This window comes from Podarcis gaigeae, assembly GCF_964106915.1.
Source record: "Podarcis gaigeae genome assembly, chromosome: 18".
NCBI lineage: Eukaryota > Metazoa > Chordata > Lepidosauria > Squamata > Lacertidae > Podarcis > Podarcis gaigeae.
The window spans coordinates 4,060,673-4,086,195 of record NC_139696.1 but is presented as its reverse complement, the minus strand read 5'-3'; the positions used below and the strand labels follow the sequence as shown (position 1 = coordinate 4,086,195).

The window sequence follows — 25,523 nt, the reverse complement described above, 5'->3', positions numbered from 1 at the left end:
GTTCCTCTGTGGGACATACCAGGAGAGGCGGTCCCGTAGGTACGAGTGTCCTAGGCCGTATAGGGCTTTGAAGGTTAAAACCAGCACCTTAAACCTGATCCTATACTCCACCGGGAGCCAGTGCAGCTGGTATAGCACCGGGTGAATGTGAGTTTAAAAGTGACACAGCATGAACTTTGCAGGGGATTGGACTAGAGGACACATTTGGTCTGTTTCTGACTCTGCAACTCCGCGATTCCAACACCTGAAATGGGAGTGCTTGCCATCTAACTGGAAAAGCTTCTCAACGCAAAGAAATGAAAACAAAAAAGCTTTAGGAAAGTGCAGACAAGCAAGTCACTGACAGGGGTTAAGCTGCGGGCAGCCGGGGTGGCTGTGCCTTCCGAAGCTTGTTGAACGAAAACTCCCATCACCCCTGACCTTTGACCCAGCTGGCTCCCGGGGCTGATGGGAGTTGGAGTTTGAGATGACCTGGAGGGCAGCGTGCCTTCTACCCCTGTAAGCAGAATGCAGAGTTCCAGTGAAGGTGGAAGAACTGATGAGAGTCCCTGGCTAAGTTTAGGCCCCTGCATCTGTTGCGGCCCATCTTGCGGCGCTGTAAGCAACAGCTGTGGCCTTTGCTCCGTCGCGAGGAGCTCTTCCTGGACATCCACTGCCTTTCAGTTCCTTTTTAGCTCTGGTGCGCCTAGTTCCTCTGAGGTCGGGCTTTGCAGCTCAGCGTAGGGCAGGCTTTCGTTCTTTCTGTTCCCCTTCTCTTTCCCCTGCTCGCTGGCCAAGACCAGCTGGAAGTACTGTATTTTTCGCTCTATAGGACGCACCAGACCATAGGAGGGGGAAGAACAGGAAAAAAAAATTTTTTCTTGTTCTCCCCCTCAAAAACAAGGTGCGTTCAAGAGCAGGTCGGGGAACAGCGCAAAGGCTGTGTGCAGCCTTGCCATTGCCCCCCAAGCTTGTGGTGCTGGCGGTGGGGGGAAGAGCTGCTTTCCCCCACCGCCAACCTCAAAGATCCCTGAAGCCTTTGGAGCGCAGCTTTGGGGACCACAGAGGCTTTGCGCAGCCATCCAGAAGCTAGAACAGCGAGACGGAGGGCTGTGCAGCGCCCCGTCTCGCTGTTTTGGCTTTGGGGACAGCCTTTCAAGCCTCCGCAGGGTGGCGGGGTGCCTTCACCCCGCCGCCCTGCAGAGGCTTTGCACAGCCATCCCAAAGCTAGAACAGCTTCGGGCTGCAGGCTGCTATCCGCAAGCCTTCGGAGCCCGGCGGGAGTTCCCGCCGGGCTCCACAGGCTTGCAGGTAGTTCCTGAAGCCTGGAGAGCGAGAGGGGTCGGTGCGTACTGACCCCTCTGGCTCTCCAGGCTTCTTCGAAAGCCTGCATTTGCTCCATAGGACGCACACACTTCCCCCCTTCATTTTTGGAGGGGGAAAAGTGTGTCCTATAGAGCGAAAAATACGGTAGTTGGCATCCGTCTGCCTCGGGAGACAATGGAGGAGTTCGCCAAGCTGTTGGAAGGTTGCAACGCCTCCTGTGGCTTTAGAAACTGATGCCGGATAGGAATGTTTTGTTGCAGCCGGGGCAGACAAAGGCACCCGGTTGTTCTGCTGCAGCTGCACAAGGGCGTTTCTTCTCTCTCCGCTCTTCCCGGGGGTCATTCCTCCTCTGGCCACCGCTGTGGATGTACAAACAGACTCCTATCTCCAGGCACTGTGGTCTTCTGCAAGGGGTTCCCCCACGGCAAGATTGGCATTGCCAGCCTTCATGCCACTTTTGCAGACGTCTGCCAGTGGGCCTGGGGCCGGAAGTCAGCTCCCCATAGCATAGAGCATGTCCTTGGGGGATCCTGCCATCTTCCATTCTGTGGACGTGACGTCACTGAGACAGGAGTGGGAACGTATGGGGGATGTGGGCTCAGGAGAACACATCTTTGTGTGGAATTCTGTCCTGACATGTTGTTGTTGCTTGGTCGTGTCCGCCTCTTGGTGACCCCCTGGACCAGAGCACGCCAGGCACTCCTGTCTTCCACTGCCTCCCGCAGTTTGGTCAAACTCATGCTGGTAGCTTCGCGAACACTATCCAACCATCTCGTCCTCTGTCGTCCCCTTCTCCTTGCACCCTCCATCTTTCCCAACATCAGGGTCTTTTCCAGGGAGTCTTCTCTTCTCCTGAGGTGGCCAAAGTCTTGGAGCCTCAGCTTCAGGATCTGTCCTTCCAGTGAGCACCCAGGGCTGATTTCCTTCAGAATGGAGAGGTTTGATCTTCTTGCAGTCCATGGGACTCTCAAGAGTCTCCTCCAGCACCAGAACTCAAAAGCATCCATTCTTTGGCGACCAGCCTTCTTTATGGTCCAGCTCTCACTTCCATACATCACTACTGGGAAGACCATAGCTTTAACAATATGGACCTTTTTTGGCAAGGTGGTGTCTGTGCTTTTTAAGATGCTGTCTAGGTTTGTCATCGCTTTTCTCCCTATAAGCAGGCGTCTTTTAATTTTGTGACTGCTGTCACCATAAGATACCCCAAATCTACCTGACACAGCAGATGCGGAAGGCCTTGAGGCATCTCTCCTGGTGGGTGTAAGTTGCCCATGACTCACTTCCATAAAGCAGCGTGCTCAACACACAAGCCCGGTAGACCTTCATCTAGGTATTGGATGTTAGCAATTAAGAACATTGAAAGAGTCTGGCTCATAGCTGTCAGTCTTTCCTGACACTATGGTTGAGAGCCATACATGTGAAAAGGATCTAGGAATCTTGGTTGACCACAAACTTGACATGAGCCAACAGTGTGACGCGGCAGCTAAAAAAGCCAATGCAATTCTGGGCTGCATCAATAGGAGTATAGCATCTAGATCAAGGGAAGTAATAGTGCCATTGTATTCTGCTCTGGTCAGTCCTCACCTGGAGTACTGTGTCCAGTTCTGGGCACCACAGTTCAAGAAGGACACTGACAAACTGGAACGTGTCCAGAGGAGGGGAACCAAAATGGTCAAAGGCCTGGAAACGATGCCTTATGAGGAACGGCTAAGGGAGCTGGGCATGTTTAGCCTGGAGAAGAGGAGGTTAAGGGGTGATATGATAGCCATGTTCAAATATATAAAAGGATGTCACATAGAGGAGGGAGAAAGGTTGTTTTCTGCTGCTCCAGAGAAGCGGACACGGAGCAATGGATCCAAACTACAAGAAAGAAGATTCCACCTAAACATTAGGAAGAACTTCCTGACAGTAAGAGCTGTTTGACAGTGGAATTTGCTGCCCAGGAGTGTGGTGGAGTCTCCTTCTTTGGAGGTCTTTAAGCAGAGGCTTGACAACCATATGTCAGGAGTGCTCTGATGGTCTTTCCTGCTTGGCAGGGGGTTGGACTCGATGGCCCTTGTGGTCTCTGCCAACTCTAGGATTCCCTTTTTTTGCGGGAAATTCCCTTATTCCAGCGCCATTTCCCGCTGCTATCCCGGATTGTTGGATATCCCATAGACTGTCCCTGGGACAGGTGAGGCTTCTGATCCCTTATTTTCAAATCTGAAAGTTGACAGCTATGGTCCGGCTGCAGGATCAGGCCAGGGGGGTGGAGCTAGCATCTAATCTAGCATCCTGTTCTCACAGTAGCCTGTGCAACCTCACAAGCAGGACCAGAGCGCAAAAGCACACTCTTCCTGCGCAATTCACAGCAGCTTCCTCCTTCGAATTGGCCCCATCTCCATTTAAAGCCTTCAGAGTCATTGGCCCTCACTGCCTCTCATGGGAATGTCATCATTTGACCATGTGCTCCGTGAGGGAGGAGTTACCGTATTTTTTGCTCTATAAGACACACTTTTTCCCTCCTAAAAAGTAAGGGGAAATGTGTGCGCGTCTTATGGAGCGAATGCAGGCTGCGCAGCTATCCCAGAAGCCAGATCAGCAAGAGGGATCGCTGCTTTCACTGCGCAGCGATCCCTCTTGTTGTTCTGGCTCCTGAGATTCATAATTCCCCCCCCCTCTTGTTTTCCTCCTTCAAAAACTAGGTGCGTCTTGTGGTCTGGTGCGTCTTATAGACCGAAAAATACGGTGTACCTTTGTCTGTCCAGCTTCCTTGGGTGTCCCAGAGTATTCGGAGAGAGAGAGTGGCTTGTTTGTTTACATTTGAGCATTTTTCTAAAGGGCTTAATATATATATATATATTAATGTCTTAAGCTGTGTGCAAATAGCCGTTACGTTCCAAAGCATAAAGCACAGCAGTGCAAAATTCCTGTTTTGGGGGTCATTGCCATATGGTATTCTGTTTCTATCCTAGGCCCCCTTTTACCCTGTGCATTTAAAACAGTGTATGGTCGCTTTAAACAATCTTGGGAGCTGCGGTTTGTTAAAGATGCTGAGCGTTTTTAGCAGACCCCTATCCACCTCACGGAGCTACAATTTCCAGAGTGGTTTAACAGTCAGTCCTTCTTCTCAGGGAGCTCTTGGGAATGTGGACGTATGACTTCACTGTGTGTGTGTGTGTGTGTGTGTGTGTGTGTTTTTCCAGTGGCCCAGCCTTAATGGCTCTCCCATGGCGAACAAGTTCTCCCCCAGGCAGCTGTTAAGGAAACATTTGCAGTCTGGATAGGGTTCCCACCCACCCCCATCATTCCTGGGATAGCTCAGTCCAGTGGCGTAGCGTGGGGGGTGCAGGGGGGACCGGGCGCAACATCGGGGGGTTAGGGTTAGGGGGCGCAAATTCACGGGTTAGGGGGCCGCAAATCCACGGGTTAGGGGGCACAAATTACTTGCCTTGCCCCGGGTGCTGACAACCCACGCTATGCCACTGGCTCAGTCCGGTAGAGCACAAGACTCTTAATTTCAAGGTTGTGGGTTCGAACCCCACATGGGGCAGAGGTTTCCTGCCTTGCAGGAGGCTGAACTATATGAGGCTTGTGGTCCCTTCGAACTATACAGTTCTGTGATTTTGCAGGATGGTTATCAGTAATGAGATAATATACGGGTATGGAAATTCTCCCGGGGGTGTGGAAATTTCTGTGGGCTCATTTGCACGGCCTACCATATTGGTTTTAGTCGGATAATGAGGATGGATTGGGTTTAAGAACAACGACAGATTTGCTGGATAGGTGCCCTTAACTGGCCCGCAAGGATTTTGTTTTTTAAGTGATGCAGCGTAGTACATAGGACGCGGGTGGCGCTGTGGTCTAAACTACAGAGCCTAGGACTTGCTGATCAGAAGGTCGGCGGTTCGAATCCCCACGACGGGGTGAGCTCCCATTGTTCGGTCCCTGCTCCTGCCATCCTTGCAGTTTGAAAGCACGTCAAAGTGCAAGTAGATAAATAGGTACTGCTCCGGCGGGAAGGTAAACGGCGTTTCCGTGCGCTGCTCTGGTTCGCCAGAAGCGGCTTAGTCATGCTGGCCACATGACCCGGAAGCTGTACGCCGGCTCCCTCGGCCAGGAAAGCGAGATGAGTGCCGCAACCCCTGAGTCGTTCGCGACTGGACCTAATGGTCGGGGGTCCCTTTACCTTTTTACCATAGTGGAATTGGCCATACACAGATCATAGAATTGTTGAGCTGGATGAGACACCAAGGGTCATCTAGTCCAACCCTCTGATGGTCCCAGATTCAAGCCCTGACCTCTCCAGGTCAGGCTAGGGGAGACCCCCTGCTTCAGCCACCCCCTGCCCTGTTACACACCCTCCTAGGGTGGTTTTGCATGGAAATAAGTCCTTCAACTTCAGTCATGCCGCTTGCTTCCTTGGACGGATAGCATGTGTGTAGCAACTAGCCTACAAAGGTAAACATCACCTTGCTCCGCCCACTTTTGCCGCTGGCCCCTCCCACTGCCACTCTGCGGCCTCTGGGAGGAAATGTGGCCCTCAAAGTGAAAAGAGTTATCCGCTTTGAGTTCCTGTACTCTGCCGTTCAATAGAGCAGCGCACCTGAATTAGTGGCTGGGGACAAACGCCCCTCTCTGGCTCTCCGGGAGAAGCTTCTCGATCGCGCCAGGGGAGGTTAATTTTTCTCTTTTCCCCCTCCTCTCTCCCTCCCACTGCCGCTGCTTTTCGCTTGCTGATTTGGCCATCTGGCTGCCTTTGGCTACCGGCCAGATTCCGACATCCTGCCTTGTCATGGTGACGGTAAACAGAGGGGGAAATCCTTGCGTGAACCTGTCAGCGGACTTCTTGTCCTTTTAAAGAACTCGTTGCTAGGGCAATGCTGGCCGGAGGGCCCAGCGAGGAAGTCCTAAGGAAAAGGGTCTGGGAGGTAGACAGTCCGTGGGTAAACCTTGGCTCAGCCTTAACCCACCTGGGGTTCTACAGATGTTTCAGCAGGGATGTGATTTTTGGATGCAGTGAGTGCTTCTCCCTGGGCTACAAAGCCAGTGTTAGAAACTCAGGTGTGTGTGTGTGTGTGTGTGTGTGTGTGTGTGTGTGTACACAGACACACATACATACACACAGTGGTACCTCGGGTTAAGTACTTAATTCGTTCCGGAGGTCCGTACTTAATCTGAAACTGTTCTTAACCTGAAGCACCACTTTAGCTAATGGGGCTTCCTGCTGCCGCCGCGCCGCCGGAGCACGATTTCTGTTCTCATCCTGAAGCAAAGTTCTTAACCTGAAGCACTATTTCTGGGTTAGCAGAGTCTGTAACCTGAAGCTTATGTAACCCGAGGTATCACTGTGTGAATTGGTGCCTTTCTTTAAATGAAATTATTATGATTAATTTTATTTCTATACCGCTTTTTATTTTAAGGGGGGGGGAATCTCAGAGTGGTTTACAACATATTCAAGCATCAAATAAAACAATCCAGAAAAAAACAAATTCAAGCTTCAAGGAAAATATTTCAGACAATGGGCTTTCCCCCTATTTATTTATTTACCTACTTAATTTATAGAGGTGCCCCATCAAAGAAGTACAGCAGTACCTCGAAAGTCGAATGGAATCCATTCCGTTCGACTTCCAAAATGATCGGGAACCAAGGTGTGGCTTCTGATTGGCTGCAGGAAGCTCCTGCAGCCAGTCGGAAGCTGCAGCGGACATTTGGGTTCCAAAGCACGTTCACAAACCAAAACACTCACTTCCAGGTTTGCGGCATTTGGGAGCCGAAATGTTCGTCTTGCGAGACGTTCGGCTTCCGAGGTACGACTGTACTCTGAGAAAGCAGGTGGTGTAGTGGTAGGACCTGGGACAGTTCCGAATCCTTCGAAACCTTTGCTCTGTCACTAAGCCACTAAGCTACAGCTCTTCTCCAAAGGGATGCAGGCCAGACTGTGTGTGTGTGTGTGTGTGTGTGTTATTTCCCCCGGTATGTTTGTGCGTGTGGCTTGGCTCGCTTGCACAAGTTACCTTGTCCCAGACACCCTTGATGCACTTTCCCCCTGCAGCGTGTGGCTGCCTCCTGCCGGTGGCGCTTTGCCTGGTTCCAGATGGTTCTGGCCCCTGCAGGGCTAGCACAGGGGTGAGCAGCCTTTTTCAGCCATGGGCCGGTCCACCGTCCCTCAGACCATGTGGTGGGTCGGACTATATTTTGAAGGGGGGAAAATGAACAAGTTCCTATGACCCACAAATAACCCAGAGATGCATTTTTAAAACAGTGGTACCTCGGGTTACATACGCTTCAGGTTACAGACTTCGCTAACCCAGAAATAGTACCTCAGGTTAAGAACTTTGCTTCAGGATGAGAAGAGAAACCGTGCTCTGGCGACGCGGCAAGCAGCAGAAGACAACATTAGCTAAAGTGGTGCTTCAGGTTAAGAACAGTTTCAGGTTAAGAACGGACCTCCGGAACGAGTTAAGTATTTAACCCGAGGTACCACTGTAAAAGGACACATTCTAGTCATGTAAAAACACCAGGCAGACCCCACAAATAACCCAGAGGTGCCTTTTAAATCAAAGGACACATTCTACTCATGGAAAAACACACTGATTCCCGCACCGTCCGTGGGCCAGATTGAGAAGGCGATTGGGCCGCATCTGGCCCCTGGGCCTTAGGTTGCCTACCCCTGGGCTAGCAGCTCAACCCAAGGTGTCTGTCCAAGCTGCAGCTGCACAGAGATGGCAGCAGTGAGCGGCTACAGCTTCCTTTATATGGTGTCCTGCAATTTGCACTGTCAGAATACTGCAGCTGTCCACAACATCTACCTTGGGAGCTAGCCAGGAAGCGGACAGGGCCTCGCTCCGAGGGGTGGGGGAGTGGGCAGACATGGCCCCAAACTGCAGGAAGGAACAGTCTGTCCCCTTGTACAAGCGCAGCATCCTCTGCTTGGCAGCCGGAGCCTCCTCACGAGTCGCCTTTTCTCTCTCTCTCCCTTCCTGCTGCCAATCAGCTGTTCCCTTTTCCCCAAAGCTTGACACAGAGCAAGAGTCACTCTTCCTGTTTTTGAGCTTTTGGGTGTCAGAATGAAGCAACAGAGGTTGCCAAGAACTGGCAGCCTGAACCGCAGAGGAAGGCCAGGCGCAGGGTGGGAGGGAGGGGGGCGGATTCTCTAGAAATCAAAGCGCCCCTTTGCGTCGCTGGTTTAGCCTCGCAAGTGCTTTGCAAAACACTTTGCGCAAGCCTCTTGCAACAAGGCAGCGCTGGCCAGAATTCTCCCAACAAGCCATTCCTGCAAAGAAGGGGGAGCTCGAGGCCACGGCGAAGGACTTGCAAGCAATAAAGCTCGCAGCAAGGATTTCCGGAATTTTAGTAGCAGCTAGGGGGTGCTGTCGGTTAAACCACAGAGCCTAGGGCTTGCCGATCAGAAGGTTCGAATCCCCACGAGAGGGTGAGCTCCCATTGCTCACTGCCAACCTAGCAGTTCGAAAGCATGTCAAAGTGCAAGTAGATAAATAGGTACCGCTCCGGCGGGAAGGTAAACGGCGTTTCCGTGCGCTGCTCTGGTTCGCCAGAAGCGGCTTAGTCCTGCTGGCCACATGACCCGGAAGCTGTACGCCGGCTCCCTCGGCCAATAAAGTGAGATGAGCGCCGCAACCCCAGAGTCGGCCACGACTGGACCTAATGGTCAGGGGTCCCTTTACCTTTACCTACGATGCCCCACCCATCTAGCTGAGTTTCCCCAGCCACTCTGGGCAGCTTCCAATCAAGTGTTAAAAACAATACAGCATCAAACATTAGAAACTTACCTGAACAGGGCTGCCTTCAGATGTCTTTTAAAGAGAAGATAGCTGCTTATTTCCTTCACATCTGGTGGGAGGGCGATCCACAGGGCGGGCGCCACCACCGAGAAGGCCCTCTGTCTGGTTCCCTGTAACCTCACTTCTTGCAATGAGGGAACTGCCAGAAGGCCCTCGGAGTTGTACCTCAGTGTCTGGGCTGAATGATGGGGATGGAGACGCTCCTTCAGGGATACAGGACCGAGGCCGTTTAGGGCTTTAAAGGTCAGCACCAACACTTTGAATTGTACTCGGAGACGTACTGGGAGCCAATGCAGATCTCTCAGGACCGGTGGTATGTGGTCCTGTGGCCACTCCCAGTCCCCAATCTAGCTGCTGCATTCTGGATTAATTACAGTTTCCGGGTCACCTTCAAAGGTAGCCCCACATAGAGCGCATTGCAGTAGTCCAAGCGGGAGATAACTAGACCATGCACCACTCTGGCAAGACAGTCCACAGGCAGGTAGGGTCTCAGCCTGCGCACCAGATGGAGCTGGTAGACAGCTGCCCTGGACACAGAATTGACCTGTGCCTCCATGGACAGCTGTGAGTCCAGAATGACTCCCAGGCTGCGCACCTGGTCCTTCAGGGGCACAGTTACCCCATTCAGGACCAGGGAGTCCCCCACACCCGCCCGCCCCCTATCCCCCCAAAACAGTACTTCTGTCTTGTCAGGATTCAACCTCGATCTGTTAGCCGCCAGCCATCCTCCAACCGCCTCCAAACACTCACACAGGACCTTCACCGGCTTCACTGGTTCTGATTTAAAAGAGAGGAACAGCCTCTGAGCCTCCATTCTCTCCCAAGGAACAGAATTCATTCCTAGAGTGAAAGGAGGGTCCTCCCTTGACTCCCTCTGCAAAGAGGAGGTTGTTTTGGTCACCTGCATATATCTATATTTCTCTTTTTCCTTCCAGGGAAATTCAGCTCCTTCGGCGGCTGCGGCACAAGAACGTCATCCAGCTGGTTGACGTCTTGTACAACGAAGAGAAGCAGAAGATATATCCTTTCTCCCCTGTCTGGGGCATGTACGGCTTCAGACTTTGTGCGTTTCCCCTCTCTCGCGAGCCTTGTGGATTCTAAGCCTCTACTGCCTTGGTACCCAAGAAGCAAAGCCACCCATTTCATGGTGTGCAGAAGGTCTCAGGTTCAGCCCTTGCCGTCTTCTTTTAACTCAGTGTTCCCCAACCTTGGGCCTCCATCTGTTTTTGGACTACAACTCCCATCATCCCTCGCTAGCAAGACCAGTGGTCAAGGATGATGGGAGTTGTAGTCCAAAAACAGATGGAGGCCCAAGGTTGGGGAACACTGAGTTAAAAGAATCAGGTGGCAGTTGACGAGAGACACGTTTCACTACCTAAAACTCCTGCCCATCAAGCAAGGTAGGTCAATAGCCCTGGCCTTACTCCCTCTGTTAAATCCTTGGCCTGGCTAAAGGTAAAGGGACCCCTGACCATTAGGTCCAGATGTGACTGACTCTGGGGTTGCGGCGCTCATCTCGCTTTATTGGCCGAGGGAGCCGGCATACAGCTTCCGGGTCAAGTGGCCAGCAGGACTAAGCCACTTCTGGCGAACCAGAGCAGCACACGGAAACGCCGTTTATCTTCCCGCCGGAGCAGTACCTATTTATCTACTTGCACTTTTGACGTGCTTTCGAACTGCTAGGTGTGCAGGAGCAGGGCCCGAGCAACGGAAGCTCACCCCGTCATTGCGGGGATTCGAACCGCTGACCTTCTGATCGGCAAGTCCTAGGCTCAGTGGTTTAACCCACAGTGCCACCCGCGTCCCTTCTGGCCTGGCTGCAGTGTTTGAAATTCACCAGGCGCATTTTGCAGCTGGCGTGGGTCCAATTGTGACCACGTAGAGATCTCTGGGCGTCAGGTTAGAGACTTACATCTCCATCTGGCTGGCCCCACCAGCTTTCATAAGCAGGGAAACAAAAGAGCTTATTCCTTGCATTTATCTCCCACCGTTTTTCCTGCAAGGAGTACATGGTTCACCCTCCCTACAACGAATCTGCGAGGTAGGTTAAGAGCAGGCATGGCCAAACTTGGCCCTCCAACCGTTTTGGGACTACAGTTCCCATCATCCCTGACCACTGGTCCTATTAGCTAGGGTTGATGGGAGTTGTAGTCCCAAAACAGCTGGAGGGGCCAAGTTTGGCCATCACTGGTTAAGAGGCTGCAATTGACTCCAAGGTCACCCCGTGAGCTTCGTGACCGAGTGGAGATTCGAACCCTGATCTCCCAGGTCCTGTACCCCACTAGCTTCCTAGAGCACTTCTGCTATGGGACAGCTCTATAAATTATTTAGGCAGATAAATAGGGGGTGGGGAAGCAACATCTCCCTTAGTGAAGGATCTGAAATATTTCTTTGACGCTTGAATTTCTTTTGTTGTGGATTTTTTTTTATTTGATCTTTTAATGTGTTATAAACCACTTTGAGATTTTTTCCCTTTAAAATACAAAGTGGTACAGAAGTGAAATGAACAATAATAACAATAAACTTCATTTTTGGGAGGGGGGGGAGAATGGCGACTACGAGTTCTGTTGTGGCGACCTAGATTTCAGGCGCCATTTGACGATTAGCTCATACAATGGTAAGGTAAAGGGACCCCTGACCATTAGGTCCCGTCGTGGCCGACTCTGGGGTTGCGGCGCTCATCTCGCTTTATTGGCCGAGGGAGCCGGCGCACAGCTTCCGGGTCATGTGGCCAGCAGGGCTGAACCGCTTCTGGCGAACCAGAGCAGAGCACGGAAATGCCGTTTACCTTCCCACCGGAGCGGTACCTAATTATCTACTTGCACTTTGACCTGCTTTCAAACTGCTAGGTTGGCAGGAGCAGGGACCATTGCGGGGATTTGAACCACCGACCTTCTGATCGGCAAGTCCTAGGCTCTGTGGTTTAACCCACGGGTTAAATACTTAATTCGTTCCAGAGGTCCGTTCTTAACCTGAAGCTGTTCTTAACCTGAAGTACCACTTTAGCTAATGGGGCCTCCTGCTGCCACCACACGATTTCTGTTCTCATGCTGAAGCAAAGTTCTTAATCCGAGGTACTATTTCTGGGTTAGCGGAGTCTGTAACCTGAAGCGTATGTAATCACTGTATATCTGATTTTTCTAACCCTGCCTGGCTGCCGCTTCCTTAACTCTTCCTCTCACGTATATGGTGATGGAATACTGCGTGTGTGGAATGCAGGAGATGTTGGACAGCGTCCCTGACAAAAAGTTCCCCGTCTTTCAAGCGCATGGGTAAGTTAAGCAAGGCGGGTGCCCTTTAATGTGCCCCCCCCACCCTGTTTGAGCAGTCCTGACTTTGGTGCTAGTGGAAACTGAATAATAACAACAATTTATTATTTATACCCCACCCATCTGGCTGGGTTTCCCCAGCCACTCTGGGCGGCTCCCCACAGAACATTAAAAACACGATCAAACACCAGACATTAAAACCTTCCCTAAACAGGGCTGCCTTCAGATGTCTTCCAAAAGTCAGCTAGTTGTTTATTTCCTTGACATCTGATGGGAGAGCGTTCCACTGGGCGGGCGCCACCACTGAGAAGGCCCTCTGCCTGGTTCCCTGTAACCTCACTTCTCACAGGGAGGGAACCGCCAGAAGGCCCTCGGAGCTGGATGATGTGGGTGGAGACGCTCCTTCGGGGATACTGGGCCAAGGGTTTGTGTTTTCCCTTGCTCTGTCGTCCTGATCTCATTGCAAGATCACCTTGGCACCTCTGTTGACGTCGACTCCTGAAAACCTTTGTCTCCCCTTCTCCGGTGCTCCAGTTCCCACAGAATCATTATGTTACTGATATTTGGCAGCAAGCGTGGAGAGCGGGATCTCAATGTTTGAGTTCCTATAAATACTGTAGAGGGGGTGTGGTGTCTAGCCTCCAATGTTCTGGGCAGAGAGGAAGTTCCCAGGCTAGTCGCCTAGACACCCCAACTTTTACACGGGAAGACACCCGAGGACACCAAAACCTGCATTCCTGTACCCGTGAAAATCTACGAAAGCATATATATATATATATATATATATATATATATATATATATATATATGAATGAGAGATTCAAGTAATCATACTGCTCTATTCTGCGCTCGCTCTCTCTCTATATATTTTTATATATATATAAAATATTTATTCAAATTTTGAAAATTACAAAAAGGAACAACAATAAAAAAGAAAAATAACAAAGACATAAAAAATACAAAAACAATTAAAAAAACACCGATCAGACCTTTACATAGCTTTCTGTCCTTTGCTTATTTCCTTGACCACCTCCACACCTCCCTTTTTTGTATTCTAGTTCAATTAAATGTTTCAGCAAATCCTTTCCAGCTTTGTTTTTATCCTAATAATTTGTCTTAGTATACTGTAATTCTCGTCTTTCACCAATTAATAAATCAATTTTAACCTGATCCTTTATATCATTTCTGCTATAGCCACATTACTTCATTCCAACAACCTTCTAACATTCCTTAATTTTACAATGTTTCTGTAAATAAACTTTGAATTTTTTCCAATCTCCTTCCACCGTCTCTTCACCTTGGTCTCGGATTCTGCCAGTCATTTCCGCCAGTTCCATATAGTCCATCACTTTCATCTGCCATTCTTCCCGGGTGGGTAAATCTTGTGTCTTCCAATACTTCGCGATGAGTATTCTTGCTGCTGTTGTTGTATACATAAAAAAAGTTCTGTCCTTCTTTGGCACCAATTGGCCGACCATGCCCAGGAGAAAGGATTACTTGAATCTCAATGAATTTGTTTTTTGCGTCCTTTTTGAATCCAGGTTTCCCCCTCTCCTTCTCCCCTCTCCACACGCAGGTACTTCTGCCAGCTTATCGACGGCTTAGAATACCTGCACAGCCAAGGGATTGTCCACAAGGATATCAAACCAGGAAACCTCCTGCTCACGACCAACGGGACGCTGAAGATTTCGGATCTGGGCGTGGCAGAGGTACGTTTTTTGAGCTCCCATGCTCAGGCATGCCTTTTGTTTGCCTACGAATCTCCCTCTTTGTGTGCGCCAAGGCAGTTTACAAAAATAGGAGATACCGTATTTTTCGCTCTATAGGACGCACTTTTCCCCCCTCCAGAAATGAAGGGGAAATGTGTGTGCGTCCTATGGAGCGAATGCAGGCTTTTGCTGAAGCTATCCGCAAGCCTTCAGAGCGCGGTGGGAGTGCCCACCGGGCTTCGAAGGCTTGTGGATAGCAGCCTGCAGCCCAAAGCCCGGGGAGCGCAGTGCTGTGCACCCCGGGCTTTGGGCAGCTATCCGCAAGCCTTCGGAGCCCGAAGGTGGAGGTTGCGCGCAACCTTGCCCCCACTCCTGGACCAGTTCTGGGGGCTGGGGTCGGGGGAAGCTCGGGCTTCCCCCGCCCCAGCCCCGCGGCTAAAAAGGAAGCCAAGACAGCGAGCGGGATGGATCCCGCTCGCTGTCTTGGCTTCTACCAAAGCTGTGCGCAGCCTCTCCTGGCTGGAGAGGTTGTGCGTGGCTAAAGAGGAAGCCAAGACAGCCAGCTGGATGGATCCTGCTGGCTGTCTTGGCTTCTTTGCTCTTTGGGACTGGGGGGGGGGATAATTCCCCCCCCCCTTTATTTCCCCCCCCCCAAAAAAAAACTAGGTGCGCCCTACGGTCCGGTGCGCCCTATAGAGCGAAAAATACGGTAAGCCACCAAAAAGAAAGCAACACAAATGACAAAAGAGAGATTTTTAGAAGCAATACAGAAGAAACATCAGAGGCAATAGAACTTCTCATCCGGCTGGGAGAGCTTCTTAAGTGAATGAAGACGTTGTTGTATCAAGGAGCTTTACAAGAAGTGTGGATAGTGACTGACCCACAGAATAGGGGCAGCCACACTCCCTGGTTACTATAGAGCAGGCCTCTGGTATTTTTTGGAACCTAAAGGAGGAAATCTCCTACAGAGTACAGTGACCTATGGGGTATATGAAAGGTAAGGCCTACCTCTCAGGGGCTCCTATACATGTTTGTGACTGTAGAGGTGACAGCCGCTAAGTTCATATAATTTTAGAGTTGGAATGGGACCCCAAGGGTCATCCAGTCCGACCCCCTGCAATGCAGGAATCTTTTCGCCCAGTGTGGGACTCGAACCCACAACCCTGAGATTAAGAGTCCTGTGCCTTACCGACTGAGCTATCCCAGCTGTCTGACTTGAGCTATCCAAGTCTTCGAAAGGGGATTGGATAAAACTCATTCGTTGGCTGCAAGTTATGGCAGTTTCATGCCACCTCCAGGTTCAGTGGCACCACAAATGCCACTCGTTGGGGGCATCGCCATGAGCGAAGCCTGTTTGTTTTACTTATCTTTGAAAGCATTTTTTTAACGAAAGCATTTACAGTGGTACCTCGGGTTAAGTACTTAATTCGTTCCGGAGGTCCGTTCTTAACCTGAAACTGTTCTTAACCTGAAGCACCACTTTAGCTAATGGGGCCTCCCACTGCCGCCAGAGCACGATTTCTGTTCTCATCCTGAAGCAAAGTTCTTAACCCGAGGTACTATTTCTGGGTTAGTGGAGTCTGTAACCTGAAGCGTATGTAACCCGAGGTACCACTGTATTAAGAATGGCATGAAACAGTCCAAAGAACAAATGATCGGAACCGGTCACTGGGTACAAAGCAAAATCCAGTCATGGCGTGTGTAAGGCAGGAAAAAAGAGAATCTTTGAGTTGGAAGGGACACCAAGGGTCATCCAGTCTAACCCCCGGCAATGCAGGAATCTCAACTAAAAGCATCCTAACAGATGGCCATCCAGCCTCTGCCTAGAAACCTCCAAGGATGGAGAGTCCACCATCTCTCGTGGGAGTCTGTTCCACTGCCGAGCAGCTCATAAAAGAGAAGGTTTTTACTGGAAACCGCTAACCTCACCCTAGTTTCTGCCCAGTTTCTCCATGCCAGGTGTAATTTTAAACACTTCCATCATGCCGCAGCCCCCTTGCCTTTTCTCTAAACTGAAAAGTTCCAAACCCTGCGTGCTTTCCTAATAAGGGAGCCCCCCTGTAATAAGAGAGCCGGTGTGGTGTAGTGGTTAAGAGCGGTAGTCTCGTAATCTGGGGAACCGGGTTCGTGTCTCCGCTCCTCCACCTGCAGCTGCTGGGTGACCTTGGGCCAGTCACACTTCTCTGAAGTCTCTCAGCCCCACTCACCTCACAGAGTGTTTGTTGTGGGGCAGGAAGGGAAAGGAGATGGTTAGCCGCTTTGAGACTCCTTAAAAGGAGTGAAAGGCGGGATATCAAATCCAAAATCTTCTTCCCTGTCGCCGTTTGGTTGCCCTTTTCTGAAACCTTTCACGTCATCCTGGAGGCGACGTATTCCAGATGTGGTTTGCATCATAGGTGCAGCCTTCAGAGACGCCTGCTCACGACCGGCTCTCAAGTCGTCCGATGGGAGTCCATTTCTCATTTATTCCACGCTCTCTGTGACGTGTGGCTCCCAGCCAATTGATGGGACTCTGCTAGGAGCTGTTGCAGTATGAGGATCTCCCGTAAAATAACACGGGAATAGCTGCTCGCGTCCCCAACTACTGTATTTTTTGCCCTATAGGACGCATTTTCCCCCCTCCAAAAATGAAGGGGAAATATGTGTGCGTCCTATGGGGCGAATGCAGGCTTTCGCTGAAGCCTGGAGAGCGAGAGGGATCGGTGCGCACCAACCCCTCTCGCTCTCCAGGCTTCAGGCTGCTATCCGCAAGCCTGGGGAGCCCGCAGGAGTTCCTGCTGAACTCCCTAGGCTTGCGGATAGCAGCCTGTTCTGGGGTCGGGGGAAGCTCGGGCTTCCCTAGCCCTGCGCCTGGGGGGGTAATAATTTTTTTTTCTTTATTTTCCCCCCCCCCCAAAAAAAACCTAGGTGTGCCCTATGGGCCGGTGTGCTCCATAGGGCGAAAAATACAGTAATTTTCAGGGCTCAGAAGTGCCCTTCTTCCAAAGCCCCAGGGCCCACCTTGGGTTTGGTCCATGAGAGACTGGAAGGCGTTCCTCTGATTCTTCAGAATGTGGGAGCTGATAAGTGGAGATTCTTGGTTTTCCTTTGCTTTTGACCTGGGATTAACCCGCGCTCTCCCCCTCTCTCCCCACGCCTCTCTCGTTTATCTCCCTCCCGCAGGCGTTGCACCCGTTCGCAGAGGACGACATGTGCCGAACGAGCCAGGGCTCGCCAGCTTTTCAGCCCCCGGAAATCGCCAACGGCCTGGACACCTTCTCCGGCTTCAAAGTGGACATCTGGTCGGCTGGCGTCACGCTGTAAGCACAAAACCGGCAAATTCACAGCGGCCCTGGCCTCTGCAGGCGGCATTCCTGGGCAGGTTCCGAGTCCACCACCCCACTGCCTAGAACTCCCTTTCTTTCTTTCAAATTTTAAAATTAATTTTCACAAAATTCTAAACAAATATAAACCATAACCTTATTTAAAAAGTACACTTACTGACATTGTTAAGTGACTTCCTCGCTTCCCCTTGGTTGAATTTCAATGCATATCCTTTTAACGGTTTTCCAAATCGCCGTTCTTATAAAATTTAACTTGAACGTTAACATATTTAAATCTTGTATCATATTAATTCATCACTTAACTTACATAGAATCCTAAGCCAATTAAGTATCTGCAAGCTGCTTCCAATTAAAATAGCTTAACATATTTAACTAAATAATCGTTAAATTTTGTCCATTCTTCCTGATACTCCTCCTCCTCCTCCTGGTCGCAGACTCTTCCAGTTAGGGCAGCTAGCTCTGAAAAATCCATCATCTTCATCTGCCATTCTTCTGAACCCCCTTTCTTGGATGAGCTCTGGGCTTTTAATTCCATACTGTGCCCCAGCACTCATTGCGAATGCACTGCCACAGCTTCCCCCTCCTTCTGCAGCTTTCTAAGCCAGCCTTCCCCACCCATGAATTCTGTATTCGAAGTGGGGGAGGCTACACCCTTCAAAAAGGGTCGGGGGGTACCATCTTATTTATTCGTTGGATTTCAATCCCACTCCTTTCTCCTTCAAGGAGCTCACCTCCTTGTGTGTATGGCTTCTCCCCGTCCTCTGTTAATCCCCACAATGCCCCTTTAAGGTAATTTAGGCTGAGAGAGGGACGCAGGTGGCACTGTGGGTTAAACCACAGAGCCTATGACTTGCTGATTATAAGGTTGGCGGTTCGAATCCCCGCAACGGGGTGAGCTCCCGTTGCTCGGTCCCTGCTCCTGCCAACCTAGCAGTTCAAAAGCACGTCAAAGTGCAAGTAGATAAATAGGTACCACTCCGGCGGGAAGGTAAACGGCGTTTCCGTGCGCTGCTCTGGTTCGCCAGAAGCGGCTTAGTCCTGCTGGCCACATGACCCGGAAGCTGTACGCCGGCTCCCTCTGCTAATTAAGCGAGATGAGCGCCGCAACCCCAGAGTCGGTCACGACTGGACCTAATGGTCAGGGGTCGCTTTACCTTTAGGCTGAGAGAGACCCTCCCCAAGGCCCGCCCGATGAGCGTTGCAGTCAAAGAGGGGGGTTGGGTTAGATTACTGCAATGGGTTGTAAACGGCTGAGGACTGCCTCTCCCCATGTGAACTGACCTGGACCCTGAGATCATCGCCGGAGGCCCTTCTTCAGTCTACAGGGTGGCAGCAGAAGAGTGAGCCTTTTCTGCAGCGGTTCCCTGTTTGCAGAATTCCCCCCCCCCCCCGGAATTTCACCTAGCACCTTTGTTCTCCACCTTTAGGTGCTAGGTGAAAATGTTCCTCTTTAACCAGGCCTTTGGCTGATTGACATCCATTGTGTCATGGAAGGGGGCAGATTATTGGTTTGCTGCTGTTCTTAGTATGTATTTTGTCCTTTTTATATTGGAAGTTTTTGGTGAGATGTACGGATGGGAGGGCAAGTAAAAAGGCAAAGGGACCCCTGACCATTAGGTCCAGTCATGGCCGACTCTGGGGTTGCGGCGCTCATCTCACTTTACTGGCCGCTCTGGTTCGCCAGAAGCGGCTTAGTCCTTCTGGCCACATGACCGGAAGCTGTACGCCGGCTCCCTCGGCCAATAAAGCGAGATGAGCGTCGCAACCCCAGAGTCAGCCACGACTGGACCTAATGGTCAGGGGTCCCTTTACCTTTACTTTAACTATCTTAGCGCCAAATCAAAACCCCTCTTTTGCAGACTGAGATGCACCCAACACGGAGGAATTCGGCCGTATGCATTTGTGCTTTGTTCTGAATTTAAATTGTTCTCTCTTTTTCCTTCCAAATCCCTCTTTTATCGTTAAGCCACCCAGGGAACTTCTCGCGTTATAGGGTTGACGTATAATAAATACAGTGGTACCTCGGGTTATGAACTTAATTGGTTGCGGAGGTCCATTCTTAACCTGAGGCACGCTTTCACTAATGGGGCCTCCCGCTGGCGCCGCGCTGCTGGCGCACGATTTCCGTTCTCATCCTGGGGCAAAGTTCTCAACCCGAGGCAACCACTTCCGGGTTAGCGGAGTTTGTAACCCAAAGCGTTGGTAACCCGAGGTACCAGTGTGCCACCAACAAACGGATAATCGAAATGAAGGGGGCTGGTGGGCTTGGCAAGGAGATGAAGCTGGGACAGGAAGGGTCTCACTTCCCCCTCTCCTCAGCACCCCCCCACAAGATGCTTCAAGCAAGGTTGTGATGTGCGAGAGAACCAGAGCGGGAAGCTGAGCCGCCTCTCTGCAGATCCACGCCGCTGATCACACCTGTGCCTTTTGTCTGTTTGCAGATACAACATTACGACTGGCCTTTATCCCTTCGAGGGCGATAATATTTATAAGTTATTTGAAAACATTGGGAAAGGGGAGTACACGATTCCCGAGGACTGCGGCCCTTTGCTTTCAGATCTGCTTAGAGGTGAGTGCCCTATGAGGATGATGATGATGTCCCAAGTTTGCTTTGTAGGAAAAGTTCCACCCCGGAAAAGGTTGTGGCTGTGTGATTTGCTCTTAAAGGTAAAGGTAAAGGGACCCCTGACCATTAGGTCCAGTCGTGGCCGACTCTGGGGTTGCGGCGCTCATCTCGCTTTACTGGCCGAGGGAGCCGGCGTACAGCTTCCGGGTCACATGGCCAGCATGACGAAGCCGCTTCTGGTGAACCAGAGCAGTGCACGGAAACATCGTTTACCTTCCCGCCAGAGCGGTACCTATTTATCTACTTGCACTTTGACGTGCTTTCGAACTGCTAGGTTGGCAGGAGCAGGGACCGAGCAATGGGAGCTCACCCTGTGGCGGGGATTCAAACCTCCGACCTTCTGATTGGCAAGTCCCAGGCTCTGTGGTTTAACCCACAGCGCCACCCGTGTCCCATGATTTGCTCTTATGCTCGAGCAAATAGAACAAACTGCTATAAGAAAAACTGCTCCCTTTCCCTTATGGGATATTCCAGAGCCTGTAGAAAGTCCTTAAGTGGGTTCCCTATCGGTAGGAGAAAATAACAGAGGCCAACCAGAGAATATTGAGAAGCAAAGCAGCTAGTAAGCCTGATCTTTATGGCTCTGTTGCAACAGGGTCCCCACTCAAAACACACAGGAGGGAGGAGAACCCCGAACAATGGTGCGAAAGCCCTTATATAGACTTTTGAAATTGCCTCCCCTGTAGCCCAAGACCACCCCCAAAACATCATGCATGCATCACAGAAGGAGGCGGCCTACAACAGAAATCCTGTCTGCCAGGATAGCTGATAATGGTCACTGATTGCCTTTCCTGGGCAGCCTGGCCATTCTTTTGTGATGGTTAACACTTTAGTTCCTGGATCCAGGTTGCAGGCTCACCCTGTTCATACACAAATAAGACAGGATTTGTAAGCAAAAAGACAATGGGAAGGCTTTCCCCATTTGCCTCGCTTCCTGCAGAAGAATATCTGAGGTCATTGGCAGAGTCAAAATGGCTTCAGGATTGCTCTTCCATACTGTTTCAGACACATGGTTCATATATTTAGATATGTGTGTGATTATGAATAGTTATTCTATATTCGAGACCTTAAAATTCTTATAATCCCCAATAGTTCCAAATGATCCCAAATAGTTGGCACTTTCAGATGCTCTCAGTCTGTAGCTTCCTCACTGCCAGGTGGCAAAGTCTGAAGGTAAACTGACTGTGTGGTGTACTGCAACCCTTTACATTTATTTAATTGCATTTGCATTCCGCCTTTTCCTCTGTGTGCTGTGTGTAGTGTTGTAAACAAAAATGGCCCTTTTCCCTTATGGGGTATCCAAGAGCCCATATAGAGTCCTTACATAGGTTCCCTATTGGTAGGAGAAAATAACAGAGGCCAAGCAGAGAATATTGAGAAGCAAAGCAGCTAGTAAGCCTGATCTTTATTGATCTGTTGCAACAGGGTGCTCCCCTCACATGCAGGAGAAGGAGGAGGACCCAGAAAAATGGTGTGCAAGACCTTATAAATACTTTTGAAATTACCACCCTGTAGATCAAGACCACCCCCAGAAACATCATACATACATCACAGAAGGGGTGTAACCTAAGACCACCCCTCAGATACATCACACCTACATCACAGAAATTTTAATACTGTTTTTCTCCTGTTGTTGTTTATCTCCTATCTGGCAGGTTACTTGATTGGATTTCCTGGGTAGCCTGGCCAGTCTTTTATAATGATAAATACTTAGTTCCTGGGCCAGGTCACAGGCTCACACCCTATTCAAACACAGACATATCCTTAAGACAGGATTTGTGAAGGAAAAGGCAATGGGGAGGCTTTTCCAGTTTGACCTTGCAGAGAAAACATTGGCTCAGTTTAGGAATCAAAATGGTTCCAGGTTGGCCTTCCTGTGCTGATCTATGTATGTGCTTGGTTGGTACACTTACGAACATTACCATATATCTAAGACCATAAAATTCCTATTACAATATTTCTCCCCTTCCTCCTTTAATCCACACTACAACCCTGCAAGGTAGGTTAGGGCTGAGATGCCTTGGCTAGCCCCCCAAGATTGCACAGTGAGCTTCACAGTCGAGTGGAGATTTGAACCCTGGCCTCTCCTGGGACCTTGTAGCACTCTAGGCTTTGGACCTCCACCGATTTCCCCTCCGCCCTTCCCTCGCAACCCGATAGGACAACCGTAAAAATGGAAAATCGAGACATCAGTTAACAGGTACAAGCAAAACAAATGTCAACCAGCCCAGCTCTTGCAGACCCAGGCATCCAATGAAACATTTTCTGCCCCACATCCACAGGCAACATCCACAGCTTACTAACTTATGGTCTGTGCGTGTGGTTTGGGAGCTGCAAGGCCAGGGGAAAAACAATGCTGTCCAGGGTTGTAAAGACTGCAGAGAGAATAATTGGGTGCGCTCTTCCCACCTTGGATCAAATCTACACTTCCAGGTGCCATAAGAAAACGGCAGAGATAGCGCAGGATAGTGCGCACCCCGGAAATGATCTCTTTCAGCTTCTGCCTTCTGGAAGAAGGTCCAGGGTTATAAAGGCCAGGACTAGCCGCCTGAGAAACAGTTTCTATGCAAATGCAATTCTGGTTCTAAACACAGCATAAGGGGTCTCTATAGTATAGTGTATTTTAAAATGGTGTTTCAGAGTTTTAGGGGTTTTTTGAATGTTTTATGTAGTTTTTATGTAGGTTTGTGGTAGTTTTATGTAGTTTTCCAATCTCATTGTTCTGCAAGGAACAATGACAATAAAGATATCGTATCGTATCGCAAGGTTAGCAAGGTGACTGTGAGGGGCCTCTTTTATTTTTTTCAAACGAACAAGCCAGGACGCTCTATTGCCTTTTGTTCGCGGCAAGATAAAGCTTTCTAAGAGCACTCAAAACACTTGATTCCTTATCTAACAGCCATTATGGTACAGCTCAGTAAATATTTAACGGTGGGGGCCTTTTATTCATTTCCAACAGGTTTCGGAAGAGACTCTCTCCAGCAAGGGAAATGTATTTCAATAAACAACTATTTTGCTTTTAAAAGACAACCGAAGGCAGCCCTGTTTAGGGAATTTTTTAATGTCCGGTGCTGTATTGTTTTTAGTTGGAAGCTGCCCAGAGTGGCTGGGGAAACCCAACCAGATGGGCGGGGTATAAATAATAAGTTATTATAATATTATTATTATAATGCTTCTCAGGAAACGAACTTGATTTTTGTGGGGGGGGGGTACATATTTTCCAGTCTGTTTATGTGAGTCGTTGCCCCAAACAGTTCTCCCTCTCCCCATATATATATATATACACCGTATTTTTCGCTCTATATGACACACCAGACCACAAGACACACCTAGTTTTTGGAGGAGGAAAACAAGAAAAAAAAAATATTCTGAATCTCAGAAGCCAGAACAGCAAGAGGGATCCCTGCGCAGTGAAAGCAGAAATCCCTCTTGCTGTTCTGGCTTCTGGGATAGCTGCGCAGCCTGCATTCGCTCCATAAGACGCACACACATTTCCCCTTACTTTTTAGGAGGGAAAAAGTGAGTCTTATAGAGCAAAAAATACGGTGTGTGTGTGTGTGTGTGTGTGTGTGAATGATTGTAGGGATCTCCCACAGAATGCAAAGCCAACTTTCATTCTCTGTTGCTCCAGAGGGCAGAGCTATGCCTCCAAGCCTGGAAACAGCAGGGGAGCAGATCTTGGCTGAGCTTCCTAACGGCTCGGTGGTGGAGCAAGCTGGCCCATGAAGGAGATGCCCTCTTTCCGGAGGGACCTCCAGCAGGGGCTGCTGGCAGACCAGCAGCCGGGGACGCTGCCTTTGCAAGACTCTTGCGGGGTCAGCCTGGATGACCTCCAGGATCCTTTTCCAGCTCTAAAATTCTACAGAAGAGCGGGGGGGGGGGGGAGGCAGCAGGGCAGAGGAATAGCTTCTTCTTCTTTTTATAGTTTTTATAATTTTCTTTTTTAACACAGTATTCCAAACATTACATTGACAAACAATACACTCTTTGCCGAGCCTGTGACTTCCCTCCATCCCTTGAACTGTTTTTTTTATTTTCAGATATTTATACTCGCACTTTAGATCGTCAATTTCTGACCTTTATAAAGTGCCTCTTTCTCTGTGGTCACAAAGGGCTTTCCAATTTTATCGTTGCCAGATTTATTTCAATACTAGTGTCTTCACATTTTTACAATAATTGTCCGTGTACCAAATAAATTTACTCCAGTTTCTTTGAAATTTTTGGTCGTCTCGGTTCCGGATTCTACCGGTCAGCTTGGCCCAGCTCCGCATGGTCCATCATCTTCGTCTGCCACTCCTCGATCGTTGGCAATTCCTGCAAAAGAGGAACAGCTTCTGGCAGAAGCGAAGGAGGCCTCTTGGGCCTCCCTTACAGCCTTGATGAGCACTAGAAGCTTGGCAGCTTTGAGTAAAGAGAGAGGAGGAAAGCAACTCGGTTCATTGAAAAATTCAGAGCGCAAGCGAGAGATAGGCACACATCCTGATTGGGGAAGAGGAACTAGTAGGGAATCTTCGTGCATCACTCTTAGCCATCCTCTTATTTCAGTGCCAGAGGGGTAGCTCAGCCGGTAGAGCTCAAGACTCTTAATCTCAGGGTCGTGGGTTCGAGCCCAACTTTGGGCAAAAGATTCTTGCGTTGCAGGGGGTTGGGCACAGGGGTCAGCAAACTTTTTCAGCAGGGGGCCGGTCCACTGTCCCTCAGACCTTGTCAGGGGCCAGACTATATTTTGGAAAATAAAATAAAATGAATGAATTCCTATGCCCCACAAATAACCCAGAGATGCATTTTAAATAAAAGCACACATTCTACTCATGTAAAAACACCAGACCGGCCCCACAAATAACCCAGAGATGTATTTTAAATAAAAGGGCACATTCTGCTCATGTAAAAACACGCTGATTCCTGGACCGCCCGCGGGCCGGATTGAGAAGGCGATTGGGCCGGATCTGGCCCCCGGGCCTTAGTTTCCTCGTGGTCCCTTCCAACTCTATGAACTGGGTTTTTCCTCCGCTGCTTCAGAAGGCTGCAGTTCCTGAGAGGCTCCTGCAGGCGGCGCTGCATGCACGGGTTATTTTTCTGCGTTTCGGAAATCGTGCTTCAAAGGAGACTTGCAGTCCTCATTTGCTTCGTTCCTGCCTCTCCCCGAGTGCCTTACTAACCTGCCTCCCCCTTGCAGCCAATGCCATCTGCACGGCTATTTTGATTTTCCTTTTTTTTTTTTGCGACGGTTATCACTCTGGTGTAAGGCTCCCGCATCTTATCTCTTCAGAGCGCCGTTACATAAGGCCCGGCTCGGAACTGTTCTCCAAGCAGCTGGTCCTCTTTCTCCAGCGACAGACTTTGCTTTTATTCTTGGATTTGCAGCCCGCCTCGTCTGAAGGGCCGCAACGGCATGTTGAAACACATAGCAAGAGCCTGCGTCTCTGCTCCCCCCCCCCACGCTCCTGACGGGATGAAGTGCGTGCCAAAATAGATTTAAAAGAGCCCCATAAACCGAGCTGGGC

General features: G+C 50.0%; 1 protein-coding gene across 2 annotated transcripts in view; it reads left to right on the top strand.

The window, feature by feature from the left end:
- STK11 (serine/threonine kinase 11) overlaps nt 1-25,523 on the top strand; it is a 60,575-nt gene that overhangs the window by 10,305 nt on the left and 24,747 nt on the right. For both annotated transcript variants that reach the window (XM_083720568.1, XM_083720569.1), the window contains exons 2-6: nt 10,028-10,111; nt 12,275-12,364; nt 13,938-14,070; nt 17,233-17,369; nt 19,835-19,962. In XM_083720568.1, the coding sequence (XP_083576694.1) occupies nt 10,028-10,111; nt 12,275-12,364; nt 13,938-14,070; nt 17,233-17,369; nt 19,835-19,962 (572 nt within the window). The remainder of the gene's footprint in view (nt 1-10,027; nt 10,112-12,274; nt 12,365-13,937; nt 14,071-17,232; nt 17,370-19,834; nt 19,963-25,523) is intronic.